Raw genomic sequence first — 17,392 nt, 5'->3', positions numbered from 1 at the left:
GTATCCTTCCTTCACTAACCTTCCCTCCTCGTGTGTGTGTGTGTGTGTGTGTGTGTGTGTGTGTGTGTGTGAGAGAGAGAGAGAGAGAGAGAGAGAGAGAGAGAGAGAGAGAGAGAGAGAGAGAGAGAGAGAAGAAGAAGAAGAGAGAGAGACAGCAGACAGACAGACAGACAGACAGACAGATTGCAACTGCTTCTTCCTTGAAAGTACATAAGTACATAAGATTGGAAAGAAAATACACAGCTGTATATGCATTTATGCTCTCTCTAGCCTTTGAGATAAAAATTGAAATTCACTAATGGATTCATGATTTTAAAAATCTAAAACAAGTGTTTATGAAGCCTTAATTGATATATAATATAGGCCTTGAGAAATAAAAATGAAGCATCTTATGAAGAACTAAATAACTATATCAAACAATATGACCTGAAAAAGAATCAAATGTATGCAAGAAAGGAGAATAATTTCAATTGAAAAATCTAGGTTCTGGTCTCAGGAGATAAAGTTAGGATTGCTGTGAATGTAGGTGTCTTGTTGAAATGTGCACTTTAAAATCGCATTTGAATTTCATAGGGGGTTCTCATTGGAGATGAATTTTAATAATACTCAGTAGTCTGGTTTAAATTTTTAAATATTTTTGTTTTTTAATAATAAATGCAAGCAAAAGCCACAATTTTGTCTTTCAAAACTTTGAAAAGGGAAGTTGCACAGCAAACTGAGACCATAAAAAACAATGTTTGAAGCCAAAGCTACAATTACAGTTATGTAAGTGTTCACGTAGTACATGACTTACGATTTCAAAAGAATTTTACACACACACACACACACACACACACACATCACATATCACAAATAAGCACCTCTATTAATACATTAAATGAATGCACAGAATAGATGGCATATTAGTTAATAGGCATTTATTAAAAGCACTTTTAAGTAAAGGATGCACAGAATGACTAGAAAAGTTGCTCTTTGAACCTCTTTAATTTACTTATAGGGGAAGAAAAAGCATGCAGATACAGTACTAAAAACTATAGCATAAAAAGTTGTGCAACTCAGTTTTTCATTATAAAAAGAATAGGGTAATCAAATTATGGACAGGTCATATTTATTTGGGCTCATTATGTTGGGAACTTTTGTCCGTGGTCACCTGCATATGATTTTCCAGCTAGTGGCCAGACTACAGACAGCAACAGGTATGTGTGTGTTGGAGGACACTGCTTACTTCAGCATATCTGAGACACAAAGGAGAGACAAAAAGAAACTAGAGTCCCCCTACCCACTCAAGGGGAGTCCTCAAATGTTCTTAAGGCCTTACACTGTGTTCTATCTCATAAAGCTTGCACCACCTTCCAAAGCGATGATCAAACCGCAGGGTCCTCGATGAGCTCTGGGTAGAGCATATAAGACCTAAGCTATGTAATTGCTCTATGATGAATGGAGGAGGAGCTACCTATGTCTTGAGAGAGATGGTCTGTAGAAAGTTCTCCAAGTCTCTAGTGTTTGCTGTGTAGATGCTGCCACATGTCTAAAGAAGAAGCACTCTTAAATGAAGCGTGGCACGCCCCACGAAAACATGTTAATGCTGTAGTTACTTAATTATAACATGAATGCACAGTGGCTGAAAAGAACAAGCTGTTCTGGGAGAGGATTACAGAAAGAAATCTTTTAGATTAGGCTAGGATGTTCTCCTAGGAACAGCTTTCACCAAGTACAGGGTGATGATAAGGCACATCCTAAGAGAAAGGAACAGCAATCACTAAGTACAAGGTGATGATAAGGCACATAATAAGAGAAAGGACACTCTATTATTAATCCACTCAGCAAGTATTTGCAGGATAGTAGAGATAGGATGAAACTCTTTATCTTCATATCAGCTGGAAATTAGCAACAGAATTAACTTGCATTAGATTAAGACTATTTTAATATTTGCTAAAACCCCAAAGACACATAATTCTAGCTGTGATCAGATGGGGGAAAGTATCCAGCCATCAAAACACTCATAAATTAACATAAATTTTCTATTGTATAATGCTAATTGCTATTATAAAGCAAAGTTACAATAGCTCCTATGGCCAACAGTAACATTTATAAAGACCTGAACCTAGTGAATTTTTATATTCCACCTCTTTCTCAGTAAGCAGAAGAACAACTGGTATAATTTGTACTGCTTATTTTAATTTTCAGATGGAAAACAGGGGCATTTACACTGTAGCTTGCTCAGTAAACAGAATCAACAGATGTTCCTAAGATATTTATAGCTACAATGCATGTTAATTAAGCTGAAATAAATTACAATATTTTTCACTTAGAAGAACATCTTCCCTTCAAGCTTCTGCCTTCAACCTTGGGGGGAATCCAGTTTCTTGGAAAATGAAATTTAGGTGTGTGATGCAAAAATGGATATGAAGAGAATGTAAACCCCAATTTCCCTTCAAATAGATGCTACACAAGATAGCCATGATATTCTACAGAATGTTTTGTAAAAATCCTGTCCTTGAACCTGGGCCAAATGTTTTGATTCAAGTGCCTGACTTTGTCTCAGGTGATGGACAATCATGTGACTCTTCAGCCAGGAGGTGGCCACCAGGCCGAGACTGGTTACACTTTGAATGTTAATCCTAAACAGTTGTGGGAAAATGGAGACATTTCCAAGTTAGGATATAGAAGGCATTTTCTCTTCTCTTTTTTCTTTCTTTTAATTTTTTTTATACATACATTTATATTATTACATGTATACACAATAGATTACCTGTGGCAAGAAGAACCATGATACAATCGGGAATTATATAAATGTTAAATTCTTAGTGTTTTGGCTATTTGCTCTGACAGCCTTGAAAATGCCATCTTTCCTATCTTGGTGCATCTAAATTTCTGAATGTAAATCAATCTCCATCACATATTGTCATTATCAACTTAGAACACCTATCTAGACCTAAAAACATCTTAACCCCTAAACAATTAAGCTTCATTGTAAAACTAGGCTACCTGGTCTTCAACTCCCTCAGAGACTTGAGAAGGAATAAACATGATTACCTGAGTATGCCAGGAGTTCAGGTTAGTAGCTTTCCAAATGAAAAGATGACAAAGACAGTTTTCTACTGTCATCCAAAACTCTCTATAACATTGGAGCATCTTCTTCAGCCTTCTGGCCTCATATATCTGACAGACATATTTGTGAGGCAGGAACTATTGAGGGCTTACCCTGTCTTGGCACAGTTTGGCCATCGACTCTAGCTGCATCCAAGCTTGCCCTATTTTTAGGCAGAATTCTGTCTGTGGTAGAAATAAGGTTGCCCTAGAAGGTGTTTACAAGAAGTGTGCTATTATGCAAAACAGCCAAGAAAACCTCTATGGTCTGAGTAAGGATGAAGGGAAGAAAAGGACCTGGAGACTCTTGTAGGATCCCTGTAATATTCAGGTGTAGGGATTTGCTTAAAGACATGGGGATCCAGAAAATCACAAAGTAAATTAATGATTTGCATATTCTTTGTAGCTTGCTGCTTGCTGTTTCATGTTTTCCTGGTTTCATTATTTTCTTTAAAATGAGAAGGATGGTGGTGCATACTTGAAACCCCAGCACTCTGGAGTCTGAGGCAGAAGGGTCACTGAGAGTTTTAGGCCAGGTTGGCCTACACTGTGAATTCAAGGAGAGTCTGGGCTACATACAGGGATCCTTCCTGAAATAATAGATCAATAAAATTTAAAAGTATTATTTTGTGGTTGACTTCTTAATAGATAATATTTATCAAGCACTGAGGTGAATTCCTGTATTTTACTGATAAATAATCTCTGTATTTGGTAAAAAAAAATTATTAAAAATGACTTGTGGAACATAAAACTCAAGATTTCATCTTTTTTATTGTTCTTATTCACAAGTATTAAATGTTTGTGTTTTTATCCTTGTTAGGTTATTACCATTGGAAAACACGTTAAAGGGTACCATTATATCATAGCAAATCTGGTAGGTGAATTAATTGGCATTGTTTTACTATATACTAAGTTGCTATTAGATATATTTATTTATACTTTATGTATATAAGTATTTTGTCTGCATATATGTCTGTGCACCATCTGCATGCAGTACCTAGAGTTTCCAAATGAGGGCCTATGGTCCCCTACAACTGGAGTTACTGATAGTTGGGACCCATCATGTGGTTGTTGAGAACTTAACCCTGGGCTTCTGGAGAATTAATCAGTACTCTTAACTACAGAGCCATCTTCCCAGCCCCCCTTTTTGATCTTTGTAATTGAAAATATTAATATGAAGTTATAATCATTCATAAAGAAATTTTAAGAATATAGTCTGATTTTATTCTATATGTATTTCATTTGGTTGCTTTAGGTTTACTTCCCACTCCACAACTTTAAATTAGTTCCAGTTATTATATGTGACATAAATATTTTCACAACATTATTTGGCCAAATAATTATCTTGAAAACTCTATACTAAGGGAAACCTTCAAAATATAAAGTTTAACTGTATAATCATCCATTTTTATGTCACTGTATTCTGTAAACTTACTGTATGCATACTCACTTGAGTTTTTAATACATACATATCTGATGTTGATGGATATTTATGAGGAAATACGTTATAGAAATATGGTAGTATAATATCAATATAACTATCAATTACATATTGTAGTGCATGTAATAGTAATGTTTCGAAAATATTTTATTCTGATTTTCTACATAGTATATAAGTAACACAATGAAATGAAAACAGGATTCTTAGAGGAATTGATTCTGTTCTCATCAGGATTATTATCAATTCAGAATATGTTGAAAAAGTAGATTGTTAATTATCTTTCTTTGAAGTAATATTTTTCTTAATTATAGCCAATCAATTTAAATTGATAAATATTTATTTTTATTTTCAAAACGGGCATAAAAGTGTCAATAAAACAAACTGGTTTTTTTTTCATGGTCTTTGAGTAGCTATGACCCTGTTGTTTTCAGAGTATTCTCTCCATACCACTGCATGCAAAACCCCAGAAAAATATGGTGAGGAAGGAGAAAAAGGCAGAAAATGCAAATTTATTCCAAATCATGTGATAGAAGTCCACAAAAGTATTGTATTTATGCAAATATGAACTTCCTTTTTATGATTTATGGAGTATCAGCTTATATATCTCAGAAAATGTCCCTAGTATGACAGGAAGGCAAAAAAACAGAACAAAAGTTTCCGTAAGTAAAGTGTTTTCACTGAAAACACTCAAGTCAGCATCAGTGAGTGTCCTGAGTCTGGAAGATGTTGGCTGTTCAAGATGGAATTTCTATCTGTTGGCATGAATACAAGTTACTATGGCAATCCTCTGGGAGACTAGAAAAGACTGTGTAGACACAAGGGTTAAAAGGAAATGAGGCTCTGCAATGAGAGTCTTTGCTGAGCTGTGTTCCATGCCTGGAACAGCCTGTACACTCAGTCCCTTGTGTGAACTGTGCCACTTGATGAACAGCACAGAGCCATAGTGAAAGCTGTGATCTTTTAAAATGTCCAGATGGAGAAGATGATATTGGAACACTGAGTAATAATGACAGAAGGTGTCTCATCAGTTTGAGAGTTGATATGCAGTGCCATGAAAAATGAAAAAACTGTCTAAGTGGGCAAGTCAATGCTCTTATCATGATTCTATTTAGAAATCTGCCTAAATTAATACTGATGCTGAATTTGGGTTTGTTTTCTCTTTTCTGAACCCCTGATTTCCTCTACTCCCAAACTCCTGGTAATTGAGTTGTGAAAGAATCCAGACTCTGTCATAATTTATGAGCATTCAGACATTTCATAATGTTGAAATCTTAAAACCACCACCTGAAGTTGAAGGGTTCTCATCTTTCAAGTTCTCAATAGAAATGTGACACTCTCCTCTGTCCAGTGTCCTATGCCTGGTAGAAGATGTGGTAGTAGAAGATTCTTTAAAATCCTCACATATTGATAAATCACTCTAAGATTTGTTAAACAATGGGCTAGGTTCTTTACATTATAGGCTATGGTTACGTTCTCTTGTGGAGTTTTAAATGACAATTGATCCAAAATAAGATGAGGGATTAGTCATAAGATCCTATGCTCATGTTTCTTATCTCTGCTATTTTCATGGATTTAACTTATCAAGAATTGTCCAGAGAGTGTAGGCTCCACATGGCTAGAGGTGAAAGTCTTCATGCAGAGTCCTGAGTCCACCTCAAGTTTCCTATCATCCTGTTCCCAGAGTTTAGACACATACCTACATACATGTTTGCATAGAAGACTGGAAGTTTCTAAATGTCACAGAACTAAGAACCAAACCCACCCAGGCCTCCTGCCCCCATGAATTATAACTAAGCATCTGAAAGAGCATCACTCGCACACTAGAGACCCAAAGAGTCCATTTGGCACCAGTGATGTAAAAACAAAATTGTGGGCTAACAAGTATCCCTTTCTGCCTGGTTAAAAAAAATTGTAATTCTATGAGGAAAACCAGTCCATACAGAACCCATGGCAGCTATCTCAGTGAAGAGTTATCTTCTATGTAAACACCCCTGTGAGTTTTTCATGAGATGATCAGTCAGTAAACATATTGATTAGGGACCTGCTATGATGCCTATGTGATTTGATGTGTGCAGAAAATGGCATTAAATGCAAGGAACCTTTTACGTAGGCATTTTATCTCTCCTGTGTTTAACATGCCAACACACAATTTATAGAGGGGTATCAGAAAGGTTACAACCCACAGGGATAACACAAATGTGTTTCATATCTAGGGATTTACTGATGGAGACCTGCTGAAAATTCAGTTTGGAGGAGCAAATGTCTCTGGATTTCAGATTGTGGACTACGATGATTCCCTGGTGTCTAAATTTATAGAAAGGTGGTCGACACTAGAAGAGAAAGAATATCCTGGAGCACACACCGCGACAATTAAGGTTTGCATTACGGGAAGATGGGGCTTAGAAAATACTAAGAGTAGTGTGTAGTCAGTCCAAAAGATGATGAACACAGAGGCTGATGAACACATTTTTTACATTTTGCATCATCAGATCAGAAAAATCGTGTTTCACCATAGTGTTCTTCTGTGTCTGCATCTCCACAATGTCTTAATTCATTTATCTATCCAGTGGAAATTTTATATTGTGTGGTTTATCAACTAGGAACATTGGTAGCCAACCAAAGGACAGATTGCTGCCTGCACTCACTGTATGGTGAGGACAGACAATTAAAAGACCATAATATGGGAAGAAACAGTAAGTCATGAACCAGATGACAGGCAAGAACATAATCATATGCCCTAGGAAGCCTTGTCTGAGAAGGAATTTTTTTAAACTTAAGACCCAAGGCTAAAAAAGCTCTGGCTGTCACAATGTTCTGTGTATAAATAAAATAAAGGACAAGAGATATGAACTTTTTTTCAATTTTCGATCAACTCACTAGCATACAGTTTGGACAAGAAGCATAGGGCCACACACATGTACACAGATGCTATGTTTTATGGGGTACGTATAAAATAATTTAGTATGAGTAATCTGGACATGATATATAAGGCTGATAAAACCATGATCATTTTAATAATGGAAAGATGAATATGATGCTTGCAGAGTCGATCGGAATATCTGAAAGCTGACGGAAGTGCCTTGCCATTGCCTGTTCAGTCTTGCTTTGTCCTACATGCATTCGGACACTGGGCTCTTCCTCTGTATACTGTGTAGACACACAGGCACTGAGATACTTCTGCTGATGAGATGAGATGACTTATCTTTTGTGGCTGATCTTACTAAGAGCAGAATTAAGAATCAGCCTTGGTAAGATGGTATTGAGAGCTGAGTGGATTGCACTGAGGAAGACTGGATTGGAGTATATCTAATGATTTTTTTTTTTTTTGGCTTTTTTTTTTTTTTAGTTAATTTATTCTTGTTACATCTCAATGTTTATCCCATCCCTTGTGGAGTCAGAAATATGTTAAAATTAAAAAGAAAAGATGACACATAGTTTAAAAATATACGGTGGTGCATGTATTGTGAAATATATTATGTATAAAGTTATCTGGGAACTAGTTGATCACACATAAAGTGGGTATATGACTATATATTTGTATCTGGTTATGAATTTTTCCTAGACATAGTATAGAAAATTTGAAATTTTATATGTAGGGTATATAAATAGATTCCTTTATGTTTAAGTCAATTTCAGAGAACATTTTGTAAGATTTTTTTTTAAAGTTCACCTTTCCTTACCCTTTCCTAAAATGTAAGTGATGTCCTGTTTGGTAACCTTGGCTTGAGCATTCATATAATATGTGATCTTGTGGGATGCTGTCATGTAACACAGCTTCCAAGAGTGACAATGGACACTCAGTGTCACAAGGTAGGTCTCCATCTGCCTTAATGGAAGTTTCACTGCTTACCCATCCCTCCCCTGGACTTCAGGCATCGGATGCTTGATAGGCGGTTCAGTTTAAGAAAAGTGATGGAGAGAGAGGTGCAAAGCTTTTTAAGAGCCTTTCAAAGTTTTCTAGATTGCATTAGTGAACTCACACTGCTGCTCTGAGAAACATGTTTTTAACTCCTAGACTCCACATCATTATTTGGTATCCTGTATGTCACATCAAGATGCATGGGAAATGAGCAATCTAGAATGCATTCTGTTAATTTTTTTGTCAAGACTTAGTTCCAGAATTCAAACTGTGGACTCACACAATGTGCCTTTTCTTTCTTCCCTTTCCCTCCATGACGTCTTTCTTTTGGCTGCTTCAGTTAATTTCCAGAGAGTTCATGATGGTACTTCATAGTGGGATACTGCAAAGGAGAAAGGCTTATGGGTTTGAAAAAGGTTTGGATTCTGCATTTGACCCAGATGAGTGTTCTCATTCATTCAGCACAATCATTGCTGCTAATTCCCAGCTCTTGTGAAGACTAAATACCATTCAGTAGATGTTAGCACAGTGGGAAAACCGTAGATCCTAATAAAGGCTCATTGTGTCGCCTATCCTTTTCCAAAATCCAGGGAGTTTCAGCCAGTTGTGAAGGTTGAGCATGTTATAATTCCTCTATTTTACCCCAGAGGCTTTGTACAGATCCCTAAAAGCCTTTAGGGGGAAATTTATCTCTAGGCAGGAGCTCATTCTACTGTAGATACTTATTGCTCTTGTACTAGAAGGCTAGGAAATGAATCACAGAAAAGAAATGAAAACTATATGGAGTTTGCCCTTGAGAATGCACAGTCTAAAAGAAAACTCAAATATGTGGATGAGTGATCAAGGGAGCCAATTCCCTGAAGATGATTAGGACACAATGTGGAAAGGAGGTTTAGGAAGGTTTTCTCTGGGGACAGCAGAGTCCTCTTTAAATGAAGCCACAACTCAAAGAAACATATGGAAGGGCACTTGGCAAAGAGCATTCTGCAGAGACTCAATGTCATGACAAACAGAAAGCCTCTTGCCTTATGTGATTGTAAGAAATCATTGGGGACCTGTGAAAAGGGCAGCTTGGTCTCATAAGCAGTACAGCTGTTTAGTTGCCCCTAGATGTGAGAGGCTATATTACAAGAGAGGGCTCCCTAAACACCCACAGGAAATGAGCCTAGACCTAAGTGGATGCCTGAAACCATAGAGAGTATCAAACTCTACAGTAGTCTTTATTGAATTACTGTTTGACCTTGGATCAATAGTTCTCTTCTCTGTACTTGAAACCAAGCTGGTAATTACAGGCTGTGCCAGAGATGAAATATTTACAGAATTTTAGCATGGTATTAGAAAAAATAAAAGAAGAAAAGGTCATTTCTTTCCCCAACCCTTCCTTAAATCTTTTTTTTTTTTTTAAGATTTATTTATTATGTATACAGTGTTCGGCCCGCATTCCAGAAGAGGGCACCAAATTTCATTATAGATGGTTGTGAGCCACCATGTGGTTGCTGGGAATTGAACTCAGGACCTTTGGAGGAACAGACAGTGCTCTTAACCTCCATCTTTCCCTCTACCCTATCCTCCACATGCACATATACAATGTATTTATATATATATGTGTGTGTGTATATGTATACATATATAAATATGTATTTCAATGTATATGTGTATTTGATTATAAAGTTCAATTTATACATTAAGCACAGTTAGACGTTAACAACAGTTAAGAAAAGAGATATGGCAATATACTCTAATAAGTGTAATGTAAATGTGTTCTCAGATCATCTTGTGCTATACTAAATTTTTCTTTTTTAAATTTTATTTAATTAATTTATTCAGATTACATCTCAATTGTTATCCTATCACTTGTATCCTCCCATTTCTCCCTTCCTCCCATTTTCACCTTATTCCCCTAAATTTTTCTTTAGGTGATAATTTGAGACGGTGATACAGTGCCTCTGTGATGAAGTGACACATGGTAGATGGTTCAGGCATTGTTACTCTCCTTCTTTCCGTATTAACTTGAGAACTTTTAATTTTTCACACTAAAAAGTTCTTTACAACATCTTACCAACATATCAGACTTGCTTTACTCCTGTACTTTGGTGACACTATTACATAAGATGAGGCTAGCATTTGAAGAATCTGAGTAAATTCTCTATCTTGGATCTGTTATAGACACTATGATTAATAGGAAGATGATGTATGTAAGCTGGATACACTGAACAAAGATGAGCCATATGCTGTGCAGGACTGAGTGGAATAACATGAAACCATGCCCTGAGTATCAGAACAGTATGCAATTTGAAGATTACTTATTTCTAGAGTTTTACTGCATACTTTTAGAGTATAGTTGAACTTGAAAATTATAACCATGAAGATAAAAACATTGATATGAGAAAACAAATACTTTTATAGTTATTTTCCACTTTTATAGGTATAAGTAAGAAGGAGCTCTATACGTGTTTAAATAAAAAGTGTATTCTTGGTGCGTTTTTGCTTAAAGGAAGGGTAGAAAAATTCTCTAGTAAGATTTCTATCTACTGAGGTGATTTTCTTTCATGTTGGTGTATGGGGGATGCTTTGTTGATTGTAGCAGATATACTGTTGACTAAAACCACACTTTAGTACTCCATAATAAAAATTGTAAGAATCATAGAATAGGAGCTGTAGGTATGAAAATCTGTAAAATTCCAGTTCATAAAAATCAAATTCTTTCCATGTCTAGGCTTTAGAAATTATATCAGGTTACAGAAAGGAGAAATAAATGTTTCAAAGGATATATTCCTAGAATTTAATAAAGATTTCCCAGTTTCCTAATTTAAATATACTCAATTGTACATGTAAACCCTTAATTTAATATCTTCCATATTTTCATAAAGATCAAACAAACAGCAATGTTTAAATTTCTTACTGCTTATATAATTAAAAATACCTGGAGTCACAGCATTGTGACATTAAATCTGATTCTCACTCATGGTCTAATGACTTTCACCAACATCCGTGCATTCATTCCTCTGATCAAAACATATGCGTTGACTCTCTACTCTATAGTAGGCACTTTTCTGTGTGGGAGAAAACACAAAATATTGATGACTTTTACATCAGAAACCAATAAGAACTTTGTGGCTTTGGCAGGCATGGCACTATTGACTTTGCAAACTTAACTCTTTATTATTCCTTATCAACATCAACGTTTGATTTTCCTCTTGACGCTTATATCCTCTTCAAACTCTGAAAACTCCTATTTACATTGTCTTTCCCACAACATATGATGGCAACCCCTACCTTTATTTCCCTGTTAGACCAAATATTTGAAAATAAGAGCACCTACCTTTCTCTCAGAGCTCACATCCAACATGCAGCAAATCTACTCATTGTCTTTCACTTCTCACCATGCCTTGTCTTGTCCTCTGCAGTCAACTCAAACCCTAACACCACCCCACTGTCTGCCCTGTTATGGGGCCATCATGAGAAATGATCCCCTGCTTCCTCTGTCTCCCATGCCTTCTATTTTTGTGCTCTCTTTAAACTGGAGTTAGAGTTTGCCGTGATTTTGCTCCAAATGCTCTGGTAAGTTTTTACACTTGGCATATACACCAAAGCCATCTTCTTGATAATGATAGGAATTTCTCACAGTGTGCCACTTACATGTGACTTCAGTTCTTGGTAATGTCCCATCACTAATTTTGTTTTCAGTGTCTCCATCTTGCGAGGCATGTCTATCTATGCCTCATTTTCATGTAGTAACCTTTGCCACACTCTGTGTCTTAGATGTCCTGAGCCAGTAAGGAACTCAAGTACCATTGGGGACCAACATTTGTATGGCTCTTTAAATAATGGCTTTCCCACAAGAATCTCATTTTACTCAGGAATAGACTTAACACACATTCTCAAACTCTTAATTGCTGCCCAAAGAGAATTGTTAGGCCTGCCTGAAAATAGTATAATCTTTTTCAGTCTGCCAATTATCATGTATTAAATAGTAGCCTGGTGGCCTAATATAATTAATTCTGGGTTTTTTTTTTTTGAGTATTTAAAGTGACTACAGACACAGCTAAGTCACAGCATTTACTACTGCAAATATTGAAGCAAGTTACCTCACCTCAAAGCTTGTTGCATTTCAACCCTTGTACTTTGTAGTTAAAAAGACATATATAAATTAATACCATATACTTACAAGACTGATGTTGCTAAAATTATGTATCCTGAAAAAAAGTATGTGCAAAGAAATTTATATTGTGCTATATAGATGAATTATTCATATTACTAATTATAATGAAGGACATCTGTACTCAGCTAGCTGTGTTTACTCATTTCTTCCTGCAAAGAACACTTGTAGGTCAGCAAGATTTCTTTGAAAATTCTTTGCAACAATTCTGAAAAAGCCAAATTGGGCCTTTCGTAAAAGCTACACTGATATTTCTAATTTTAGCTGACTCTCTGATTTCACCCATGATCTCTCCATGACCCAGTTGTTGGTGGGTAGACATCTTTGATCACCGAGTGTAGAAATTGAAGCCAGAATCACCCTAGCACAGTGATTCTCAACTTCCCTAATGCTGCAACCCTTTAATACACTTTCTCATGCTGTGGCAACCCCAACCATTAAAATCATGTCGATGCTACTTCCTAACTGTAATTTTCCTACTGTTATGAATCATAGTGAAAATATGTGCTGTGCATGATGTCTCATATACGGCCTAAGAATTACAACCCACAGGTTGAGAGTCTATGCCCTAGACTGTCTGCGTACTTGCCAGTTGTTAACTCTAGGGAGCTGTTCACAGAGGCAGCAGGGGACTGAGGAGAGAGATTGACAGGTCCTCACTGTGGCTGAATCGAAGGAGACAGTCCTTTAAAAGAATCTTTGTGTTCCATATCAGTTTGTCTACTTAGCTTTAGGTGAGAGTTTCGAATCTGTAAGTATGCAATTCCAAGGGTCAGAATGTGAGATGCTTGCTCCTTAAGTAAGATTTTGCATTGAAATCGCAGTCAATCTTGATATTTAAGCATATACCTGCATAAATGAGTGTTCCTTTGAAAATAGCACACTTTCTTCATAGTCAATGAGATTGTTTTGTTATCATGAAAAAATAATAAAAGATGCCAATTCAGTTTCTTTCCTCTGAGCTCCCCTTTCCCTCTTGGGAACTGACTTGCTGGCGGGATTGCCAAAGAGGGGGAGTTCCATGAAGGTTTCATGCCTCTATGTGGTGCAGTTCCAAAGGGCACATGTTCAAGATGCTTTACAGTACATTAAAGATGACCTTATCACAGACAGCTCTTCCAGGGGGTGGACAGTTGGTGAATTTGAAATTAAGATAAGTGAATAATTTTAGTCTCAGAACGCACTTTGTCCTGCTGTTCTTTTTTCCTCTGGTCTCTATTTGAGAGGAATTAAAATAAAAGACTTCCTAAGATTTCCAATAAATGTACTTAACTTCCTAAGAGCCCACCAATTTGGCCCTGTTGATAATTATTTTGTAAAGCAAAATAAATCATAATATTATATTGTTAAGTATATAGAAATTTAGTTTAACTAAATAACTTGTGCTCTCTTACCTGAAATATGTCATGCAAAACATGATTTTTACAGAAAGTAGGGTATTGCTAAAGACTGTTTAACTGTCTGGCAGTTTTGAGCAGGTCAGAATTATCACTCATATGTCTTAGTCTATGCTGTTTACTGTATGGGTGACCTATTTTCTGCACTGGTTGTTCTACAGAATTCTGCTTTTGTGAAACAGGTAGTGATTTTCAAAGCAAGTGAAAATACCTTTGCTTCACAACAAGATTGATAGTAATTGAAACCGATTGCTGGTCAATAACTTAGACCTTTAGCGTGTTTTACAATTTGCCTAATCTTTATTTCCTATCTATCCACTTACTCATATTTACCAAGCGAAGAGGTAAAGGTCATGGTGTAGCTTCTCAGAATTTAAGACTTCCTGTTTTACAGAGTGACAATCTAGGCCAATGGCTCTCAACCTTCCTAATGCTGTGACCCTTTAATAAAGTTCCTCATGTTGTAGTGACCCCGAACAGTAAAATTATTTTTGTTGCTGTTTCATAACTGTGACTTTGTTGCTATTATGAATCGTAATATAAATATCTGTGTTTTCCGAGGGTCTTGGGTATAGCCTGTGAAGGGAGGGCTCTACCTCCGAAGGGCTCATAACCCACAGGTTGAGAACAGCTGGCCTAAGCAAACTAGAAAATCAAGTCATTATCCCTGAGTGACTGAGAGCTGCCTTCAAATTCCTCCCTTGTAGCAAAATTTTGGAACTATGTGTAAATTAAAATTTTTTGACCTGGAATCTTCACCTATAAAATCAGAATGTGTAGCTTTGGACTTTTTATAACTATCAGATCACAATAAAAACTATTTGTAGCTTTTAGGGTTTGTTGTTGTTTTGTTTATTATTATAACTACCAGGTCACAAACCATATAGAGAATGAAGTGACCGGGGACTTTCTTTCTTCCCTGAGCTGTTCAGTATCTGTCTACACAGGGCAGATATCGTTTTTGTTTTGCTAAGAAGCACCACCAGCAGCTCTTTAGCACCACCAAAAAATAACAGAGAAGCAAGCAGCCATCTGAATGTAGGCCTGCTTTCTGACAAGTTCTGTGCATTCTAAACTATAGTCAAATAATTTCAAGTTTCAGAACAAATAGAAAACGTGGCACTATCTAGGATTTTAGGAAACATTTTAGTAATGAATAAAGTTTGATATTCTTGTTTTAAATATCATTTCCTATGTTTTCAAGATTTAGATAACATATAAGAAAACATGGCACTCTATGATAATCAACAAAAGATTGTAGTCCTGGCTTCTGCTTTTTTACATCCTTACGTAGAGGATGAGATGAAGACAAAGTTTTCCCTCCCTGCTGCCTTTTCAGGCGTTCAGAATAGCATCTCCTGGTATCAGTGATTACACCACTGTATTACTGTGTGATTTGCATATTATTGGACATAATAAACACTTTAAATGCATATTTCATTTTACCTTTGGAAAAATAAGTCTCAATAAATATGCACTTAAAATGAAATAAAGCAAACATTTGGAAGGACCATGAAAACCATTTCCTGGATTTCTTGTGCTAGTGTGGTGATGCTTGCCCGGTGGGGGGCACTAAACCCAGTGGCGCCCCCAGGGAAGGATAAATTCCCAACTCACCTGTGAGAGTACACAGCATGCCAACATCAGGGCAAAGATGGAGCAGTTATTTCCCGAGATGGAAGATAGTTACACCGGCATCGTGTTCCCTTCAAATTAATTTATGTCTACTTGAGCAAGTGGTAGAATCAAACGGAAACATTTAACTCTCCAGTCCACATCGTGAGCACACTTGTTTAGGAAAATAAATGAACCACAATTGCAGGAACGAAGCTATAAGACTCTGCAATCGCAGACGGCTGACTGTCTCCGAGCTCAGAACTGGGCTTCTGACTGTGAATTTTAATTTAAAAAGATAATAAGCTTAACGCGCGCGTATGTTTGAGCATTTGAGAAAAGTTGAGGGAACATTTGCCCCTGCGAGCACGCTCAGCTTGGAATGCTTTTAGTTCAGCCTAATCCTACTTCTAATGTAGTTTGCAGGCATTTATGGTCCTCTAGAACAGTTAGTAGGTGGCTTCATGGCCTTCTCCCTATAATGAAAGCAAGCTAACTTAATGAAGATCTTGGCTTTTAGCCATTATAATTTTAATGCAAATTGCAATATTTTCTTAATATCCAACTTACTCAATTTAAGGTCCATTACCTAGTCAGAGACCTAGGCATTAACGTTAAGAGTTAACTTGGCAGTGAACTGAATATGCTGCCGAAAGAATATTAATCAGTGCTTTTGCTCTGTGATAATCAAAACAGACACAGAGCGAAGTAGGCAAAACCTGCCACTGCCTTTCTTATTGGCGTCAGCAAATCTTGTCTTGAATCAACATTATTTTCAATAGGAATATAATACAGCTTTTTAAAATGACACATGAATGTTTCAAGACATTGTGAGGGTATAATACTTGACTGCATTTCCATTCTATTAGCTCCTCCTTCCACTTTTAAAGGTTATGGACTTGTTATACTGTGCTCTTTGACTAGAATGTAAAACTTAGTTGTAACATTGCATCTTGCCCTTTTCCTCATCATGAGCATTATTTGTGCACATAGCAAGCAGATGCTCTGCCACTGGCCATTGACCCAGCCCTAACATATTCTATTATTGATGGGAATTTAAGTTTCTTCTACTCGTTGCATAATGCAAACAATCCAATGTCAATTTATTATTGTCTATAAAAAATGCTTTGTACATCATAATGTTTTATGGGGATATGTTACACAAATTCCATTTTAGATCAAATAATATAGTTTGCTTTGGTGGCTCTGTATTTTGTCTAATGTTTAGCATATACGTTTATAGGTTAAGGTTACAGGTTTTGCAAAAATTAGATGAGTTTATTTAAATCTGTTGAGCTTGAGTTAACTTGAATAACTGAAATATAGTGATTTAGGAAACACACGCACACATACACACACTCACACATATATACACATAATCTGTATTCAGATGACTGTATAGAACTGCATTCAGGAAATACCTAGTATATGCATTCTGGAGAATGTAGATCTCTATCTAGGAAAGATTTGTACATTCCTCAGAAAATGCAGGAAGTGAAAATTTCACATATGACCTGATGTGACATTACATCATGATAGACATTTTGATGACTAACATTTGAAGAGAAATTTTATAAAGTAACTAGAAGCTTAATATAGTAAAAAAATTAATTCTTGAAATGTAAGTATTTGGAAAACTGAAACAGCAGAATTAAAAGTTCATGATCAGCCTGGGCTCTGTTCCAAAAACCAACTCCAAAAACACCAAATAGTACCACCAAAACCAACACCTGTGAAGGTTTACAAATAAAGCATGTATTAATGGAGTTACAGCACACAGATATAATAATATAGCATTATATATAATATAATATAATATAATATAATAATAT

The 17,392-nt window shown here is 36.2% G+C and overlaps 1 protein-coding gene across 4 annotated transcripts in view; it reads left to right on the top strand.

Annotated features, from left to right (window-relative positions):
* Positions 1–17,392, top strand: part of Gria2 (glutamate ionotropic receptor AMPA type subunit 2) — a 116,746-nt gene that overhangs the window by 68,785 nt on the left and 30,569 nt on the right. For all 4 annotated transcript variants that reach the window (XM_051157339.1, XM_051157335.1, XM_051157337.1 and 1 more), the window contains exons 5-6: positions 3,911–3,964; positions 6,745–6,906. In XM_051157339.1, coding sequence (XP_051013296.1) covers positions 3,911–3,964; positions 6,745–6,906 — 216 coding nt within the window. The remainder of the gene's footprint in view (positions 1–3,910; positions 3,965–6,744; positions 6,907–17,392) is intronic.

This window comes from Acomys russatus, chromosome 15 (genome assembly GCF_903995435.1).
Source record: "Acomys russatus chromosome 15, mAcoRus1.1, whole genome shotgun sequence".
In the NCBI taxonomy this organism is placed as follows: Eukaryota; Metazoa; Chordata; class Mammalia; order Rodentia; family Muridae; genus Acomys; species Acomys russatus.
Note: the sequence above shows the minus strand (reverse complement) of the source record. Positions and strands in the feature narration are given on the sequence as shown.